At 40.5% G+C, this 14,886-nt stretch overlaps 1 protein-coding gene across 1 annotated transcript; it reads right to left on the minus strand.

Moving 5' to 3' along the window:
- Nucleotides 1–295: 295 nt before the first annotated feature.
- LOC117382398 (semaphorin-5B-like) lies at nt 296–13,616 on the minus strand. The gene is made up of 21 exons (XM_055228057.1): nt 13,499–13,616; nt 12,681–12,780; nt 12,545–12,590; nt 12,343–12,415; nt 12,028–12,218; nt 11,057–11,270; nt 8,958–9,243; nt 8,669–8,804; nt 8,220–8,430; nt 7,930–8,137; nt 7,733–7,850; nt 5,755–5,936; nt 5,282–5,425; nt 4,533–4,680; nt 4,134–4,359; nt 3,493–3,714; nt 2,397–2,567; nt 2,106–2,240; nt 1,734–1,769; nt 1,272–1,483; nt 296–464 (listed from the first exon to the last, which is right to left on the minus strand). Exons 1-21 carry the CDS (start codon nt 13,590–13,592, stop codon nt 297–299), a joined length of 3,321 nt encoding a protein of 1,106 aa, XP_055084032.1. The 5' UTR covers nt 13,593–13,616; the 3' UTR covers nt 296.
- Nucleotides 13,617–14,886: the final 1,270 nt, after the last annotated feature.

Here is a 14,886-nt window from a genome sequence, read left to right on the forward strand (position 1 = left end):
GAGATAAATTTGTATGTGTCTTCTCTATTTGCTAAGGTTCTGGCAACTCAGGTTCAGTTTTAGCTGTAAAAAGAGCGCCGGCTACATACAGTTCCTTTAAAAATTTGACCAAATTTTAAGTTTTAAATGTGTGTGTCTGTCTTTTTTTTGTTTACTTTTTTGAAAAACAACTGTAGCAGGTTTTGAAGTTTACGGTTGATCTCCATGGCATGACTCAAAATTGCCCAAAGAGTCAAATATACACAACTTGAATTGAATGATCCAAAATGTGAAATGTATTTAAAAATGTGTTTTCCTCAGCTGTGCATGTTGAACGTCCGACACGCTGCCTCCTGGTGGTGGTAGTCGTACTTGCTCAGACCTGGGGGGTAGTACGTGGTGGTGAACATGTTTGAAGGACCCAGAGCTGTGGAGAAATGGTTACACATCTCTTCGTTCACATGGAGGTTGTTTTTGTTTAACGTCTGAAAAAGGAGAGGTGATACAGTTTATGATTGTTTCAATTTTTAGAGCTTAGTGTTAGTTGGAAATTTTTTTTTTTTTTATTTAACACAACTAAATCTCATTCTGCATAAAAACTGCTAACCCTGTATCTGTACGAACATGTTCTGAAATGTGATTCTTGTGTTACTCTGTCAGTTCATTTCAGTATTTTTGTCAATTCTTTTGGACATGTTTAAAATGTGAACTTTGAACAGGATCCTACTATTAAAACATAAATCTCAAATCTAATCACAACGCTTGTCACAATCAGTTTCCCTGAATAAAAAAATAAAACATTGTTTAGCAAAGCAGAGTCTAAGTAATTTCCCAAAGAGGCAAAGCCTTTAAAACTGTTCAAATTTTGATCCAAAATTATATAAATACATTGGCATATCAATACTAAAAGCACAAAAGGAATTAAGTCAGTGTTAAGTCTGGATAATAGTCAAATCTTTGTGCAAAACAGTCATTCTGGGAGGAAAGTGAATTGAACCCCAGAATGACACAAAAATAAAGATTTAGTTATTGTAGCAAGATATTTCAAATTACCTATAAAAATAGGAAATGATACAGTTATTTAAAGAAACACCCAAAGTAAAACGTGTTTAAAGTAGAAAAAATGTGTTTTCCTCAGCTCTCTCCTAGTTTTAATAAAGTCATCAATACCAGAACAGCAGTAGTAGTAGTCCCATTAATAGAGGTATTCACAGTATCAGTAGTACTAGTTGCAGTAATAGTTAGTATCACATCCCAGGGAATGTTGATGACATCAGTTGCATCCAGCCTACCTTAAACTCCATAGGAATGTACTTCTCGTTCTTCGGCGCTGCATTGCCAGGTTTGTTGTAGTTTAAGTGATTGGGAGTGCTGGGGTGGATCACTGCAGATTCTGAGGATGTCCTGTTCAAATGGTGGCAGTACGAGTAGCCCATCGCAGAGAGCAAAGCTGCTACGAAGAAGCTAGCTAGCCCCACTGCGATCAACTGGAACAAGGTGTAGGCTAAAAGGAAAACTTTAGATTAAACAGGGGCTGAACCAGGACTAAACTAGGACTAATCCAGGATTAAATGAGGGTTAAACCAGCGTTAAACCAAGACTGAACCAAGGTTGAACCAGGACTAAACAGGACTAAACAAGGAATATATCATGACTAGACTAGGGCTGAGCTAGGACTAATAAAAGTAGGACTAAACAAGGAATAAAACTGGACTAAAACTGGACTAAACTAAGACTAAAATATTTCAACTTACTTTCACAGTTTTGGTCCTCTTGTCCAGGTAGGATGACTACAAAAGATAAATTTTTTTTTTAGAAAGTAACATTCCAAATAGTAACAGCTTTTACAACATATGTGTACCCACACACTGCAAAATCTCCTGTCTTATTCTGCATAAAAACTGCAGACCTTGTAGTTTAGATCTCTACAAACATGTCCTTATATGTGATTCTTGTATTAGTTTGCCAGTTCATATTTCAGTCATTTTGCCAATTCTTCTGGACGTGTTTAAAATGTGAACTTTGAACAGAATCCTACAATCAGCCCCCTCGATCTATCTCTATGGAGACAGGTATCAAAAAAGTTACATAGAGTGGCTTTAAGTATAAATTAAATAAAACCTGACCTGGGACCTCGTGAGGTTTGCAGGTCCTGGACTGAGACACATTGTTCAAACAGAGTCCAGAGTCTCCACAGCTCCTGGTCCTGAACTGGAGCCCATTCTCATCACAGTCGCCCCAATCTGTCCACTCAGGCCAACCTAAGAGAGCAGAGGAAGAAGGACTTAATCAGGACTTAATTAGGACTAAACCAGGACTAAAACAGGGCTTAACCAGGGCTAAACCAGGGCCAAACATAGCTAAGCATTTGGCCAAAAAGGTTACTCTATATCGCTTTCTTTGACTATCCCTGGTACCTTCACAGCTGTGGGTGTTGCAGAGGGCCTCTTCCGTGTGCAGTCCGATGCAGATGTCTCCTCCCTGGGCAGGAGCTGGGTCAGAACAGGTCCTGGTCCTCTGGAAGTGCCCCCCTCCACAGGAAGAGGAGCAAGGGGACCAGGCCGACCAGCAAGACCACCCACCATTCACTGAAATGTACAAGGCAATATCAAACAAAAAACATGAAGTAGTAGTAATAGTAGTAGTAGTTATAGCAGTAGTATTTGTACTAGCAGTGATAGCTGTAGTTGGAATAGTATAAATGAAAGTGGTATTTCCCATACTAATAATAGAAACTGTAGAAGTTGCAGTAGTAAAGATTGAAGTACGGCAGTGGTTCTCAACTTTTTTTTGTCTTGTGTAAAAGCGTTTGTCTAACATTTTCGACTACCCCCTACATCATGAAACAGCATTTGTTTATAGCCAATAATAACTATTCTATTTCCTTATATCTATATCAAAATTATTCTACAGAAACATTATCAAGCATGTAAAATACATTAGATGAAACAGGGGCTGTTTGATCTAATGTATATATGTAAGTGTGTTCAGCCCCCCAGTCCCTGTACTCCTGGTTGAGAAGCAAGGAAGTAAGGGACTATTTAAAGGTAATGTAACTTTCTGGAGGTGGCACATCACCTGCATGATTCCATGGAAATAGAAAGTTAAAACTATACTTCAGAACAATCTCCATGGAGCTAGAAAGGTTTTATGCCATAGTGTGGAAGGTTATAGCCAAAGTAACGACATTTCCATGGAAACAAGAAGGAGAAGCCCTCCTCCAGGCCAAATAAAGAGTCTGCTCACAGCAAGGAAGGTGTTTTTCTAAGTTTCTCAGTACAATAAACACAACCAAAATGAAAAACATGCTTTTATTTTAGTCTATTTTATTGCTACAAAAAGATACATACTGAGATTATTAGTTTATAGTCTCCCAATAGCTTCCACCATGCTGTGTAATTGGCCCTAGATGTTAGCAATTAGTGGCAATCTATGTTTACCTCCCTTTACAATATAGAGGAAAATCAACTTCAGTCCTAAGTAGCAGTACTGTAGTATTTTGAGTCAAATTACCTGGACATGGCTGCATTGCACAGTCCTGGTACTCCACCGGGGAGCCAACACAGGCGGAGGGGGTGGTCCGGCCCTGAGGAGTGGAGCACAGACGTTTACGAGTCCTGAAGCCTCTGGAGCAGGAGCGAGAGCACATGGACCACGTTTCCCACAATCCCCAGCGAGCGCCCTGAGGAACAACAGGGGACCGACCGCTGGACTTAACCAGATCCTCCACCAGAGCTGAGAGATGTTAAAGGGTTATCAAAGTCTGAATAAAAAAATTGTGCAATTTGTTTGGAAAATAAAGAAGAAAAACAACCAAAAAATGTATACAAAAAACAGTAATTATTACAACTCCTATTAAAACCTTGCAAACCTCATTACACAAGATTTAATAAGCTTAGATAGTTCTAGTAGTAACTGTGTCATTAGCAGAAGATGTTGTTTAGTGTATAATAGTACCAGCCACAGTAGTTTGTGGTATTTTTTGGGTGTATGAGGTGCTGTATCAGGTTCTCCACTGTATGATCAATGAAGTTCTGTAAAATTGTACTTAGTACTATAAGTTGTCTAAGTATTAATAGCAGTTATATCAGTAGTAGGAGCATAAGCAAAATCCTTCGAACAACAAAACTAAAAACTACAAAGTCTCCCCTCACCGTCGGTCTGGCATGCTCCTGATCCATCATTGGGGCAGTAGCGTGTCTCTGTCTTCTTTTTGCCTGACTGCAGGAGCTGTGGTTTGGGCAGCAGAGCACGGCATGTATACCTGCTCCTCTGTTCCAGACGAGACCCATCCTGACTCACATTCACAGGGATCCAGGGAGTCCATGGAGTGTTTCTGCGCACCTCCGGACACGCCTCCAGGTTACAGGCACGGTATTCCTGAGAGAGAACACATACAGACAATTCATATATCAGTGGGTTACGGGGCAACTTGTGCACAGAATTGTAAAGTGATTTTGAACATCTGGAAAAGCGATATATAGGAGCAATGCATTATTATTATTATTATTATTAGAGATGAAGTCACATGACCTGACTGTCCCCTCCCTCACCGTGGCACACCCCGGGCAACTGCTCCCGTTCTCACAGCTCCTGCTTCGAGAATGAACCCCTCCTCCACACTCTGAGCTGCACTTGGCCCAAGGACCCCAGGACGTCCAGGACACAGGCAGTGGGCAGGGCCTACGCTCATTACACAACCTGAAGAGGGAGAGGAGAGCAGCGAAGGATGAATTTCTGACCTCTAAGTGGCAGTAAGTACAACACTTAATTGAAATCTCAATTTGAAGGGGCACATTTAGCAAATTGAAAAGGTTACACAATTTCAAAGTACTATCATTTCCTCCACAAACAACAAAATGTCCTGCGCTGCATAAAAAAACTACTAACCCTTTAGATAGTTTAGATCTGTCCAAACATGTTCTGAAATGTGATTCTTGTATTAGTTTGTCAGTTCCTATTTCAGTCTGTTTTTGTCAATGCTGCTGGACATGTTTGTGAAATATGAACAGAATTCTACTGTTAAAAAAATACATCTCAAACCTAATCACAATACTTATATATAAAAAAAAAAAAACCTGCAAATAGATATTTTCTCCAAACTGTTCAGCTCTAAAAATAAGTTGACCCAATAGCCTCGTGAATGGGTGCAATTAAGACATGACTTGAAATTTTGTCTAATCTACCCTCTTGGCCCAAAACCAGGACTAAACCAGTTCTAACCCAGGCCTACTACACTAAATTTAAACCAGGTCTAACCTCAGTCTAACCCCAGTGCGAACCAGGTCTAGCCCGGTCTCACCTCTCCTCTCTCCCCTGCCCCACACAGACTCGTCCACCGTGCCGAGGGGAGGGGTTGTTACACGACCTCTGTCTGACCTCAAACCCAATGCCACAACTGCTGCTGCACTGTCCCCATGACGACCAGGGAGTCCAGCCGCCATTTCTGCAAAAAGACACAGAAAGTAAAAGGAATTTGAGGAAATACAAATATTAGATGTCCAAACCATTAAAGCCACAGTATGTAACTTTTTAGGCAGAAATAAACAAAAATAAAAGCATCTTTTATTGTTTATTGCACTGAAAAATTCGGGCAGACTTCTATCTCCATAAACCTGACTCTACTATAATCTTCCACAGTATGGCATAAAAGCGAGGATGGAGAATCTTCCAAAGTGTAGTTTTAACTTTCAGTTTCCATTGAATCATACAGGTGATGTGTCACCCCCAGAAAGTTACATACTGTACCTTTAAACAAAATATGTTTCTTTGTACCTGGAGCAGTTGGCCACCTGTATGGTGGGCCCTTTGCACTCTTCTCCTCCACATCGAGCTGAGGGGCCATCACATGACCTGGACCGACATAGGCATAGACTGGACCCCTCCCCGTCACTATGGGAACAGGACTGCCACTGTGCCCATGGGCCAAACCCTCCGTCCTGTGTTAGATTCCTCACCTACACACAGCATACATGAGGGGACTAAATACATATTTTTTGCAATGAAAGGTAGTAGTGATAGCAGCAGTAGTCACAGTAGTAGAAGTAGTAGTCAGTGTTAATACATTAGTTCATGGCGGGCCGCCATAGTCTATTTTTAGCCGTCATAATCTTATTTTCTCCAACTTTTTTTTTTAAGTATGAAACTTATGAGCACCTGGAACTGTGTTTACCTTTCCTACACATCTCAAATTCATGGCCAAAACTTCAGTTGCTGCTGGATTTCAGGTCTGCTCATATATCTCTGCTCATATATCACACATTTTCAGCCTCAGATGCCCTGCCACAGCACGCAGACAGTCTACAAATAGCAGCGCTGCGCAGCTCATTCACATGTCATCCCGGACTGCAACCCGCTCTCTCACTTCATCCCAATTCCTGCCACGGGTCAGAACTGTATTTCTGGGAAATAGAGTGTAAATTCTGGAAATTCTGACATTTCCCCACGGTTTCTGTGTTCAAATCCAGTGTGTAGAGATGGGCCCAACTGTTTTCCTTCCTATCGTATAAGCTCTCCATGGATGATTGACAGCTGCCTCAGAGCACTCAGCACAGCCACCATAGCATTACTTTTTCTCTGAAGACAAGATGTTCAACTCTAGTAAACAAAGTGGTCAAATATGTGTCGTAAGGGGAGAAATCACGTGAATCAAAGTGCATGGCTGATAGAAGAGGAGAGGAGTGGAGAAGAGGAAAAAAAAGAGAGGTGAGAGATGCAGACGCCCTCCCTGTTAGAGCAAAAGAAAGAAGCAAAGGAGAGACATAATGTGGGTCAGTGGACGAGTGCGTCTGGGACTGGAGACACACAGGTAGGACACTACAAACATGTAGGCCTAAACATCAAGCTTTGTTCTGCCACTCTGCGCAGAACTTATATTTGGCATAACTCCGGTTCTATGCGTGTGGGCCCAGACATGAAGGAAATGATTTGGATCAGGATAACGTCTGCCACTCTACTCCCTGCTCTTCATCTCCCTCTCTTCCCATGGCAGCATGCACATCTCCTAGACACTTCTTTACACACAGAAATGAGTGTATAGGCATCTGAAAATGCCACAGTGTCCCAGCCTAGGACAGAGGGATGTGATTTAGTGTAGCCAACTTAAAACAAGGTGCTGCTGAGTTTTAGCAGAGACTGAGACATCCCTGTAATTGAATAGAAATGCAGGTCTTTGAATGTATTATTGTCAGTGTTATGGCACACATTTTTTGTTTTTCTGTAAACACTCCATCCAGCCAGAAGATCTGTAGAAATGCTCCAAAATGCAGGAATTATGATATGTTTTGCTCAAGGCAAGGCAAGGCAAAAAGTTCTTTGGGCGGACCACCAGACCCCACTAATTACTTAACAGACCTGCCAACATCAAATCTAGCATTTCTAGGTTCTGTAATGGTTGTGACTCACATCACCGTTACAGTATTGATTCATGTAAATTAAAGGCACAACTAGAACTAATCTACGACTAGACTAGAACTAAATCAGGATTAAGTCAGGGTTAAATGAGGTCTAAACAAGGACTAAGGCAGAGCAAAACCGTGGCTATACAAGGACTAAGGAGAGCTAAACCAGGACTAAGGCAGGACTAAACCAGAGCTAAACCAGGATTAAGGCAGGACTAAACCAGAGCTAAACCAGGACTAAGGCAGGACTAAATCAGAGCTAAACCAGGACTAAGGCAGGACTAAACCAGAGCTAAACCAGGACTAAGGCAGGACTAAACCAGAGCTAAACCAGGACTATGTTTATGTCTTACAGGGCAGTCTGTGATGTTCTGGATCCACTGGTTCATGTTGGAACTCTCCTCATAGGTGGTGCAGCGTCGTTTGAGCCGGTCCCATCCACAGTAAGGGTCCCGTGCCTCAACACACTGCCTAAATATACAACACTATCATTATAATATACTATGTACTATGCTATGCTTCTATAACCTGTCTCTGATATCTCCTGTACCTCTCTGATGGGTGGCTCGAGCACCTCTCAAGGGGGATCTTCACCATTCGGTCACTCAGTCCCACAAACAGCGAGCGGTCCCTCTGCAGCAGACGGAGGCTCTTGATTGGTCCACTCAGCCCTGGGGGGAGGGGCCTGAGCTCCTCCAGGTAACAGCCCTGAAGCCTCTTGTCTGTGGTGGACAGAGCCTTGAGGATGGTCCCATACTCTGGAGGAAGAGGAGAGGAAACTGTTACAACACTATTTGCTGTGAATCATCATAAAAGTTGGAGCTAGTTCCTGGTCCTCACCGGTGCCAATGTACATGACGTAGTAAAGCCGGTCCCCTGCGCCCTGCACCACATCCACACAGAGGCAAGACAGTCTCACAGTGTCCTGGGTGAGCAGAGGGTTCACTGTGATCGGCTGAACGACGTCATTCATTAAAAAGAGTCTCTGAGCGTCCTGAAGGCTGCGCTCTGTCAGGTTCTGCCCCGGGCCGGCCTCATCTAAGGTACCACACTGAGAGAGAGAGAGAGAGAGAGAGAGAAAGCTGTATATGAGACATAACAGGAGGGAACTGGCCAGAGCCGGATAAACATGATAATCAGGATCGTTATAATGGGCTTGTATTAATATTGGGCTTGACAGGCTTCTCAAAGAGCCAACTCCCCACACCTCGACCACCACCCTGACATTACAACAGAGATATTCAAAGATATTCTTTACTCATTACACAAAACAAAACACTCTTAGGTACCTGAAAGTTGGGTATGGGGTTGGGGGTGGGTTGCCAAGCGGTGCGGGGGTTTTCCTGGAAGCGGAAGGGTCCGTTGAAGGCAGTGGTGATGGAGCTAAGGTTGAAGGCGCAGATGGCCGACGCAGACAAGCTATTTCTATAAAATAAGAAAACAAATACTTTAATGCTTTTGGACAAAAATGAACTGAAATGAACAAAAAAATAATTTACAAACTACTGCAAGACGCATTCAAAATCATTCAGCTCAAGTATTTGTAGTTTTAATGTTTTTGCAGTTCTTGCCACTCACACGTTGGTGGTAAAGATTCCGTAGATCAGGTCTTGTTCAGGCAGGTGGAATGTGCTCTGGAGCTCGTTGAAATAAAAAGGTATTTCTCCAGATCGTGAGCAGTTGAGTCGGGCTTTCATAAATGTTGTCCACGTGTCCTCCAACAGAAACCGACCTCCAACATCATTTTTACAAACTCGAGCCACGCGAGAAAACACCATCTTACCACAGTCATTCTCCACAGCTGTTTCTCTGAAGAAGAAGTAAGCGAAGCGGCCGATCTCATACACAGAGACGAAGTTTGGTTCTACAGAAAGAAAAGTGATGTAAAATAAGTAGCTACAATAAGCACAATGTATAAATATGACATAGTTTAAAGGTACTATATTATGCAAAACTGATTCTTGTGAGCTTTAAGCCATGTTAAAATGTTATTACCTCCTCAAAAACACACCTGGAGTTGTTCTTTGTTTGATTCACATAGGTCTGAGTAATTATTATTAGTCTGTCTGTACGTCTCCAAAGCTCAAAATGCTCTGTTCCACCTTGTGATGTCATGAAGCAGTAGTTTTCAAGTTAACAGCTATCTTTTACCTTTTGTTTAGTAGAGATTGAAAACTCCAGGTCTGAAATTATTCAAAAGATTCTAGTGAAGTCTATGGAGTTTAAAAACACAGTGGAGCACTTCTTAACATCACAAGGTGGAACGGAGTGTTTTCTGTTTGAGAGAAGAATTCAGCCTAAATATGCGGGGTTTGTGTGTTAAACATGTGTGAATGAAATAAAACACAAACAAAAACAACTTTATAACACAGATCAGAAAATGGCATAATATGGGCTCTTTAAAACGACAAAGGAAATATTCAAAATACTAATCTTGCTATGTTTTTTATGCTAGGTAAGACATCATTACTTGTATAAAACCTAGGTTATTTAGCTGTAATGGGTGAATATGTGCAAATATGAATGCAACCTTAGTCACTATCAGGCCTTCAATGTTTTTTTCAAAAGTCCATGAGAAAATGTTTGATCTCTACTGCTGACACTTGTTTTGAATTTTGAGTGTAAATACCCTCCACATCCAAGTTTTAATAATAATACTGAAGGGCAACCAGTTCTTTATAATGCATTTTAAAGCAGTATTGCAAATATTCTACAAAATCTTGTAGCCACGTGAAAAACAGTATTTCTACTCATAGGTTTTAGCTTCAGATTTACCGGTCAATATACGTTCCTACCCTCACCTATGGTCATGAGCTCTGGGTAATGACCGAAAGGACAAGATCGCGGATACAAGTGGCAGAAATGGGTTTCCTCCGTAGGGTGGCCGGGCGCACCCTTAGGGATAGGGTGAGGAGCTCGGTCACACGGGAGGAGCTTGGAGTAGAGCCGCTGCTCCTACACGTTGAGAGGAACTAGTTGAGGTGGCTCGGGCATCTGCTCAGGATGCCTCCCTAGGGAGGTGTTTTGGGCATGTCCCACCGGGAGGAGGCCCCAGGGAAGACCCAGGACACCATGGAGGGACTATGTCTCTCGGCTGGCCTGGGAACGCCTTGGGGTCCCACCGGAGGAGCTGGAGGACGTGTCCGGGGTGAGGGAAGTCTGGGAGTCCCTGCTTAGACTGCTGCCCCCGCGACCCGGCCCCGGATAAGCGGAAGAAAATGGATGGATGGATGGATGGTTTTAGCTTCTTGTTACATGCAACATTTTGAGGACATTTTCCCATTCAATAGATATAATAACATAATAAACCATATTTACTAGGGGTGAACGACTTGTGCAAAATATCTAATTGCATTGGGATTGGGATTAGATTTATGATTTATGTTTTAAAAATTTGATTCTGTTTATATTTTAAACATGTCCAGGAGAACTGACAAAAAGACTAGAATATGAACTAACAAACTAATACAAGAATCAAACTAATGACAAACTGATACAAGAATCACATTTCAGACCAGGGTTAGCAGTTTGTAAGCAGAATAAGACAGGAGATTTTGTTATATGCAGAGGAAATTATGGTACTTCCAAAATTTGCACCCTTTCTGATTTGGTTATAGAGTCCATTCAAATAGCATTTTCGACTGAATTACAGTTAATCTTGCAGCCCTAATATTTACCATTGAGCCACTTGGAGTTGTACTGAGCGCTGCGTAGCGGTGGCATGTTTCCCAGACTGCGGTACAGGACTGGGTCTCGTCCAGAGAAGTCGATGACGGTGGCGGCGTACAGCTCTCCTCTCGCAGTGATCATTGCTGTGGAGTTATGGCGAGGATCGTACGGACACCGCGCCACGCCGTTTATGGAATCTAACACCTCACTGATGTTTGAAATCTGAGGAGAGGGACAGAAAAATGGAAAAAGATGGAAGTGTAAAGTCTAAAATAGGTCTAGGTATTGATATTTTGCAGTGACATGACGCTGGGGGTGTTCTACATGTATGCCTATGGTGGAATGTTGAGCAGTTACTATGGTGACACAATGCACACATAGAGATTTATAACACAGTAAAAATGCAAGAAAAAATACATAATGGATTTATATAAACAACACATTTTCAGGAGTCTGTGATCAATACAAGCACCCATGGTCCTGTTTAGGTATTTGATTTTCAACAAAAATGTGAGGGTGACTAACCGAAAAACTGTTGACTAATGCTAGCTAGCCTGACAGCAATTTCATGTGTAAGAGACTTGTTAAAGGGCACAAATCAGCTCACCTGTTGTAGTTCCAAATAAGTCAGATTCTTAGGGTCGGAATGTTTAAAAAAAAAACCCTGAGAGTATAACAGAGCTTCAGACGGACAGTGCCTACAGTTAGCTTCATGTCCCTGGGGAATATTGATGACATCAGCTACAAAGTATCAATATGTCGAGATATAAAGCAGAACTAAACAAGAATTTAAAGTCACAATTCACGTCCAAAAGGTCCCAGGTCCCATTTTTAGTACACTAATCCAGTCAACTCTGGTCTAAAATAGGTTTGAAATCAAATCTAATCCAGCTGTATATTTCCCCATTTCAACAATACAAGTATTTATAAATACAGTACACTCCAGTAAGTTCATTCTGCATGTTTGGCGTTTGCTCACCTGTCGGGTCATACAGACAGGAGTGAAGGCATTGGTGCCACAGGTGAAGAGTGTAGATCCACTGGTCAACAAAACACGCACATAGTTTTGGCATTCGTCCTGAAAGACCAAAGAAGTTTTATCTGTGTATTTTGGTATAGCTGGAAAGAAAAAGTAGTGCAATAGGTACATTTCAAGAGGGGGGCTGTCTCCTTGGAGATAGTTTTGCTAGGAATGTTCCACAGTATGATTAGTTAGAAAAAAAAGTCTATGGTTAACTAATCTAAATTAACTTAAGTAATCTAAAGCTTAACTAAAATACATTGAAAGCACAACTATTCATTACCTCTGTCTTTCCTTTACTTTGGCAAGATAGTTTTGTGTCTTCATCGGGGGCCCATTCTGCTGCCTGGAAATATATATATATATATATATATATATATATATATATATATATATATATATATATATAAAAATATAAATATTATTTTAAATGTATTAAAAAATCCAATCAATATGTGATAAATGATACTGTTACCTGTATTAGTGAAATGTTGGTTAAATGAAGCCGGAAGAGAAAGTTTCTGAAAAATACAAACAATTAAATAAAAAATAGTATAAACACAATGATAAAACAAAAATATGATTTATAACTGTGTATTTTAAGTCCTTACCTTGCTCCTACAATAAGCTGACCCTTGTTCAGATCTACAGCTAACTGAGAGAAATCCTTTGCTCCAGAATGAGAAAATTCAGACATCCACAACCGCAAAACTGGCAAAAAAAAACCAAAACAAAAACAAAAGAAAATATTGATTAAAAAAATTCAGAGTAAAATACATGAAATTATTATTATTTCAATTATGAGAAAATAAACTATCAATTTAAATTAAGTTACATTTACAAATATGTAGTCCAAAATGCATTTATCAATGTAATATTTTGACAGCTGGAAATCAAAAATAATTTCACAGGGGAAGTATAATTTTCTAACTTAATTTTTTTCCCCCCTTAATTCACTACCAGATTGTTTAGCTTGAAATAAGAAAAAAAATGTCAGAAATATGTTGAAACTAGCCAAACTATTTTAAATAAATCTTAAATAATGACATTTTTCCCCCATGTATTTAAGCAAAATTTGTCTTACCCCCAGTACCCCAGATATATTGTATAAGCAGCTCTTGAGGTCAAAATAAGTTCACTGTGTACTGTCTGCATCTAATTAGCTAGTTGTTGTTGGCTTGACCAAGGGGCTTAAATTCACTCTGGTCTCTGAAATTGTGAAAAGCACTTATAAACTCATTGTGCTGAATAATTAGAATGCTCTGAATGCATAAATTGAGTGAGGAATCACTTTGGACCACTATAAACTGTTTAAAATGAACTAGTTCTGTTTTTCCACATTTTTAAAACACTTAATATTTGAATTCAAATTATTTTAATCAACAGTTATAAAGGTATGATAGAAATAAATAGTAGTAATAATGAGTACCTCTATATGGGACAATAGGGTGCTCCTTCCTGGTGCAGTCTTCTGTTTTAATCTCAGGTTGGGACACAAATTGGGAGCAGCACAGCGCCACCATCAGGCTGAATGTGGTCACTGCACCCAACCCTGTACACCACATGACTACAGCCACATCCGTCTTCAATCAGGTCCTCAGAAAACACCTGCAAAAGAGTACAGACATATCTAGTTTTAATACTAGTTTACTAGTCATTTAATATCAGGGTATCGATCTTTATTTGACAGTAATATAGTGAAAATTCATTGATTTCTAGGTTCTAAAATGCCATTAAGGAATTATCAGTTTGAGTTTTGGTTTTGACCCTGAGTCCCTGTTCCTCTTGCCCCTGCGCTAAACCACTCCCCCTTTAGAGCACTATCACAACACAATCAGCATACATCACACTAATGAATACTGCACATTGCATCAGGTTTGTGAAGTTGTAATGTATTGTTTTGTATCCTGCATTTGTATATTTATATAGATTTGACGTGTGGGATCAGGAGTGATATAGGCTTGTGTTCTAAGCATTGAACAGGATCCTACAGCTAACCGTAAGGAGAGTTCAAATAGGGCCTGGGAGAGATCGTTAAATTACTCAAACACACACAGAAAACATATAAAACCTCTTCAGGCATGTTTTTGATGAGGGAACATAACATGGTTCCAAAAAGTTGAGTTTGCATAATGCTACCTTTTTTAAAAACATCAATATTGTTATCAAGATAATGCAAAAAACAAAAAGCTGAGATATTCATTTTTATAATATAGAATATTGCCCTCCTCATATTTTTTTCATGATTTTCCACACTGCTTCCTTCTTTAGAGGCTTGTCCCAGGTCTAAATTGGTCTCACTACGATCCATTGTTCCTCAGTGTCACTGGAACTCGACCCATTTTGGACTCTGACACAAAAACCACAGGACACCCCCAAACAAAGTGCTTTATACAGCCACAACCAATCAGGAATCAGCAAACAACCAATCAGGAACCAGCCGGTACCAAGGATTAGACCAGGACCAGACCAGGACTAGACCAGGACCAAACCATGACTAGACCAGGACTAGGCCATGACAAGACCAGGATTTTGGGTCTAGGGCAGATGCCACATCAGAAAGCTTAGAAAATGGTTATTATATGACTGGAAAAAATAGCACTTAATTAGGTTCAAACCAAAACTAAACAAGGACTAAAAAACAGCACTAAAGCAGGAGGACTAAAGTAGGTCTCAAACCAATTAAATCAGCACAAAACCAGAAGCAAGAAGGACTAAACCAGGACTAATATAAATCCAAACCAGGAGAACTAAACTGGATCTAAACTGATACTGAACCAGTATTAAACTAGGACTAAACCAGGACTAAACTAGATC

The sequence above is a fragment of the Periophthalmus magnuspinnatus genome, chromosome 2 (genome assembly GCF_009829125.3).
Source record: "Periophthalmus magnuspinnatus isolate fPerMag1 chromosome 2, fPerMag1.2.pri, whole genome shotgun sequence".
Classification (NCBI taxonomy): Eukaryota; Metazoa; Chordata; class Actinopteri; order Gobiiformes; family Gobiidae; genus Periophthalmus; species Periophthalmus magnuspinnatus.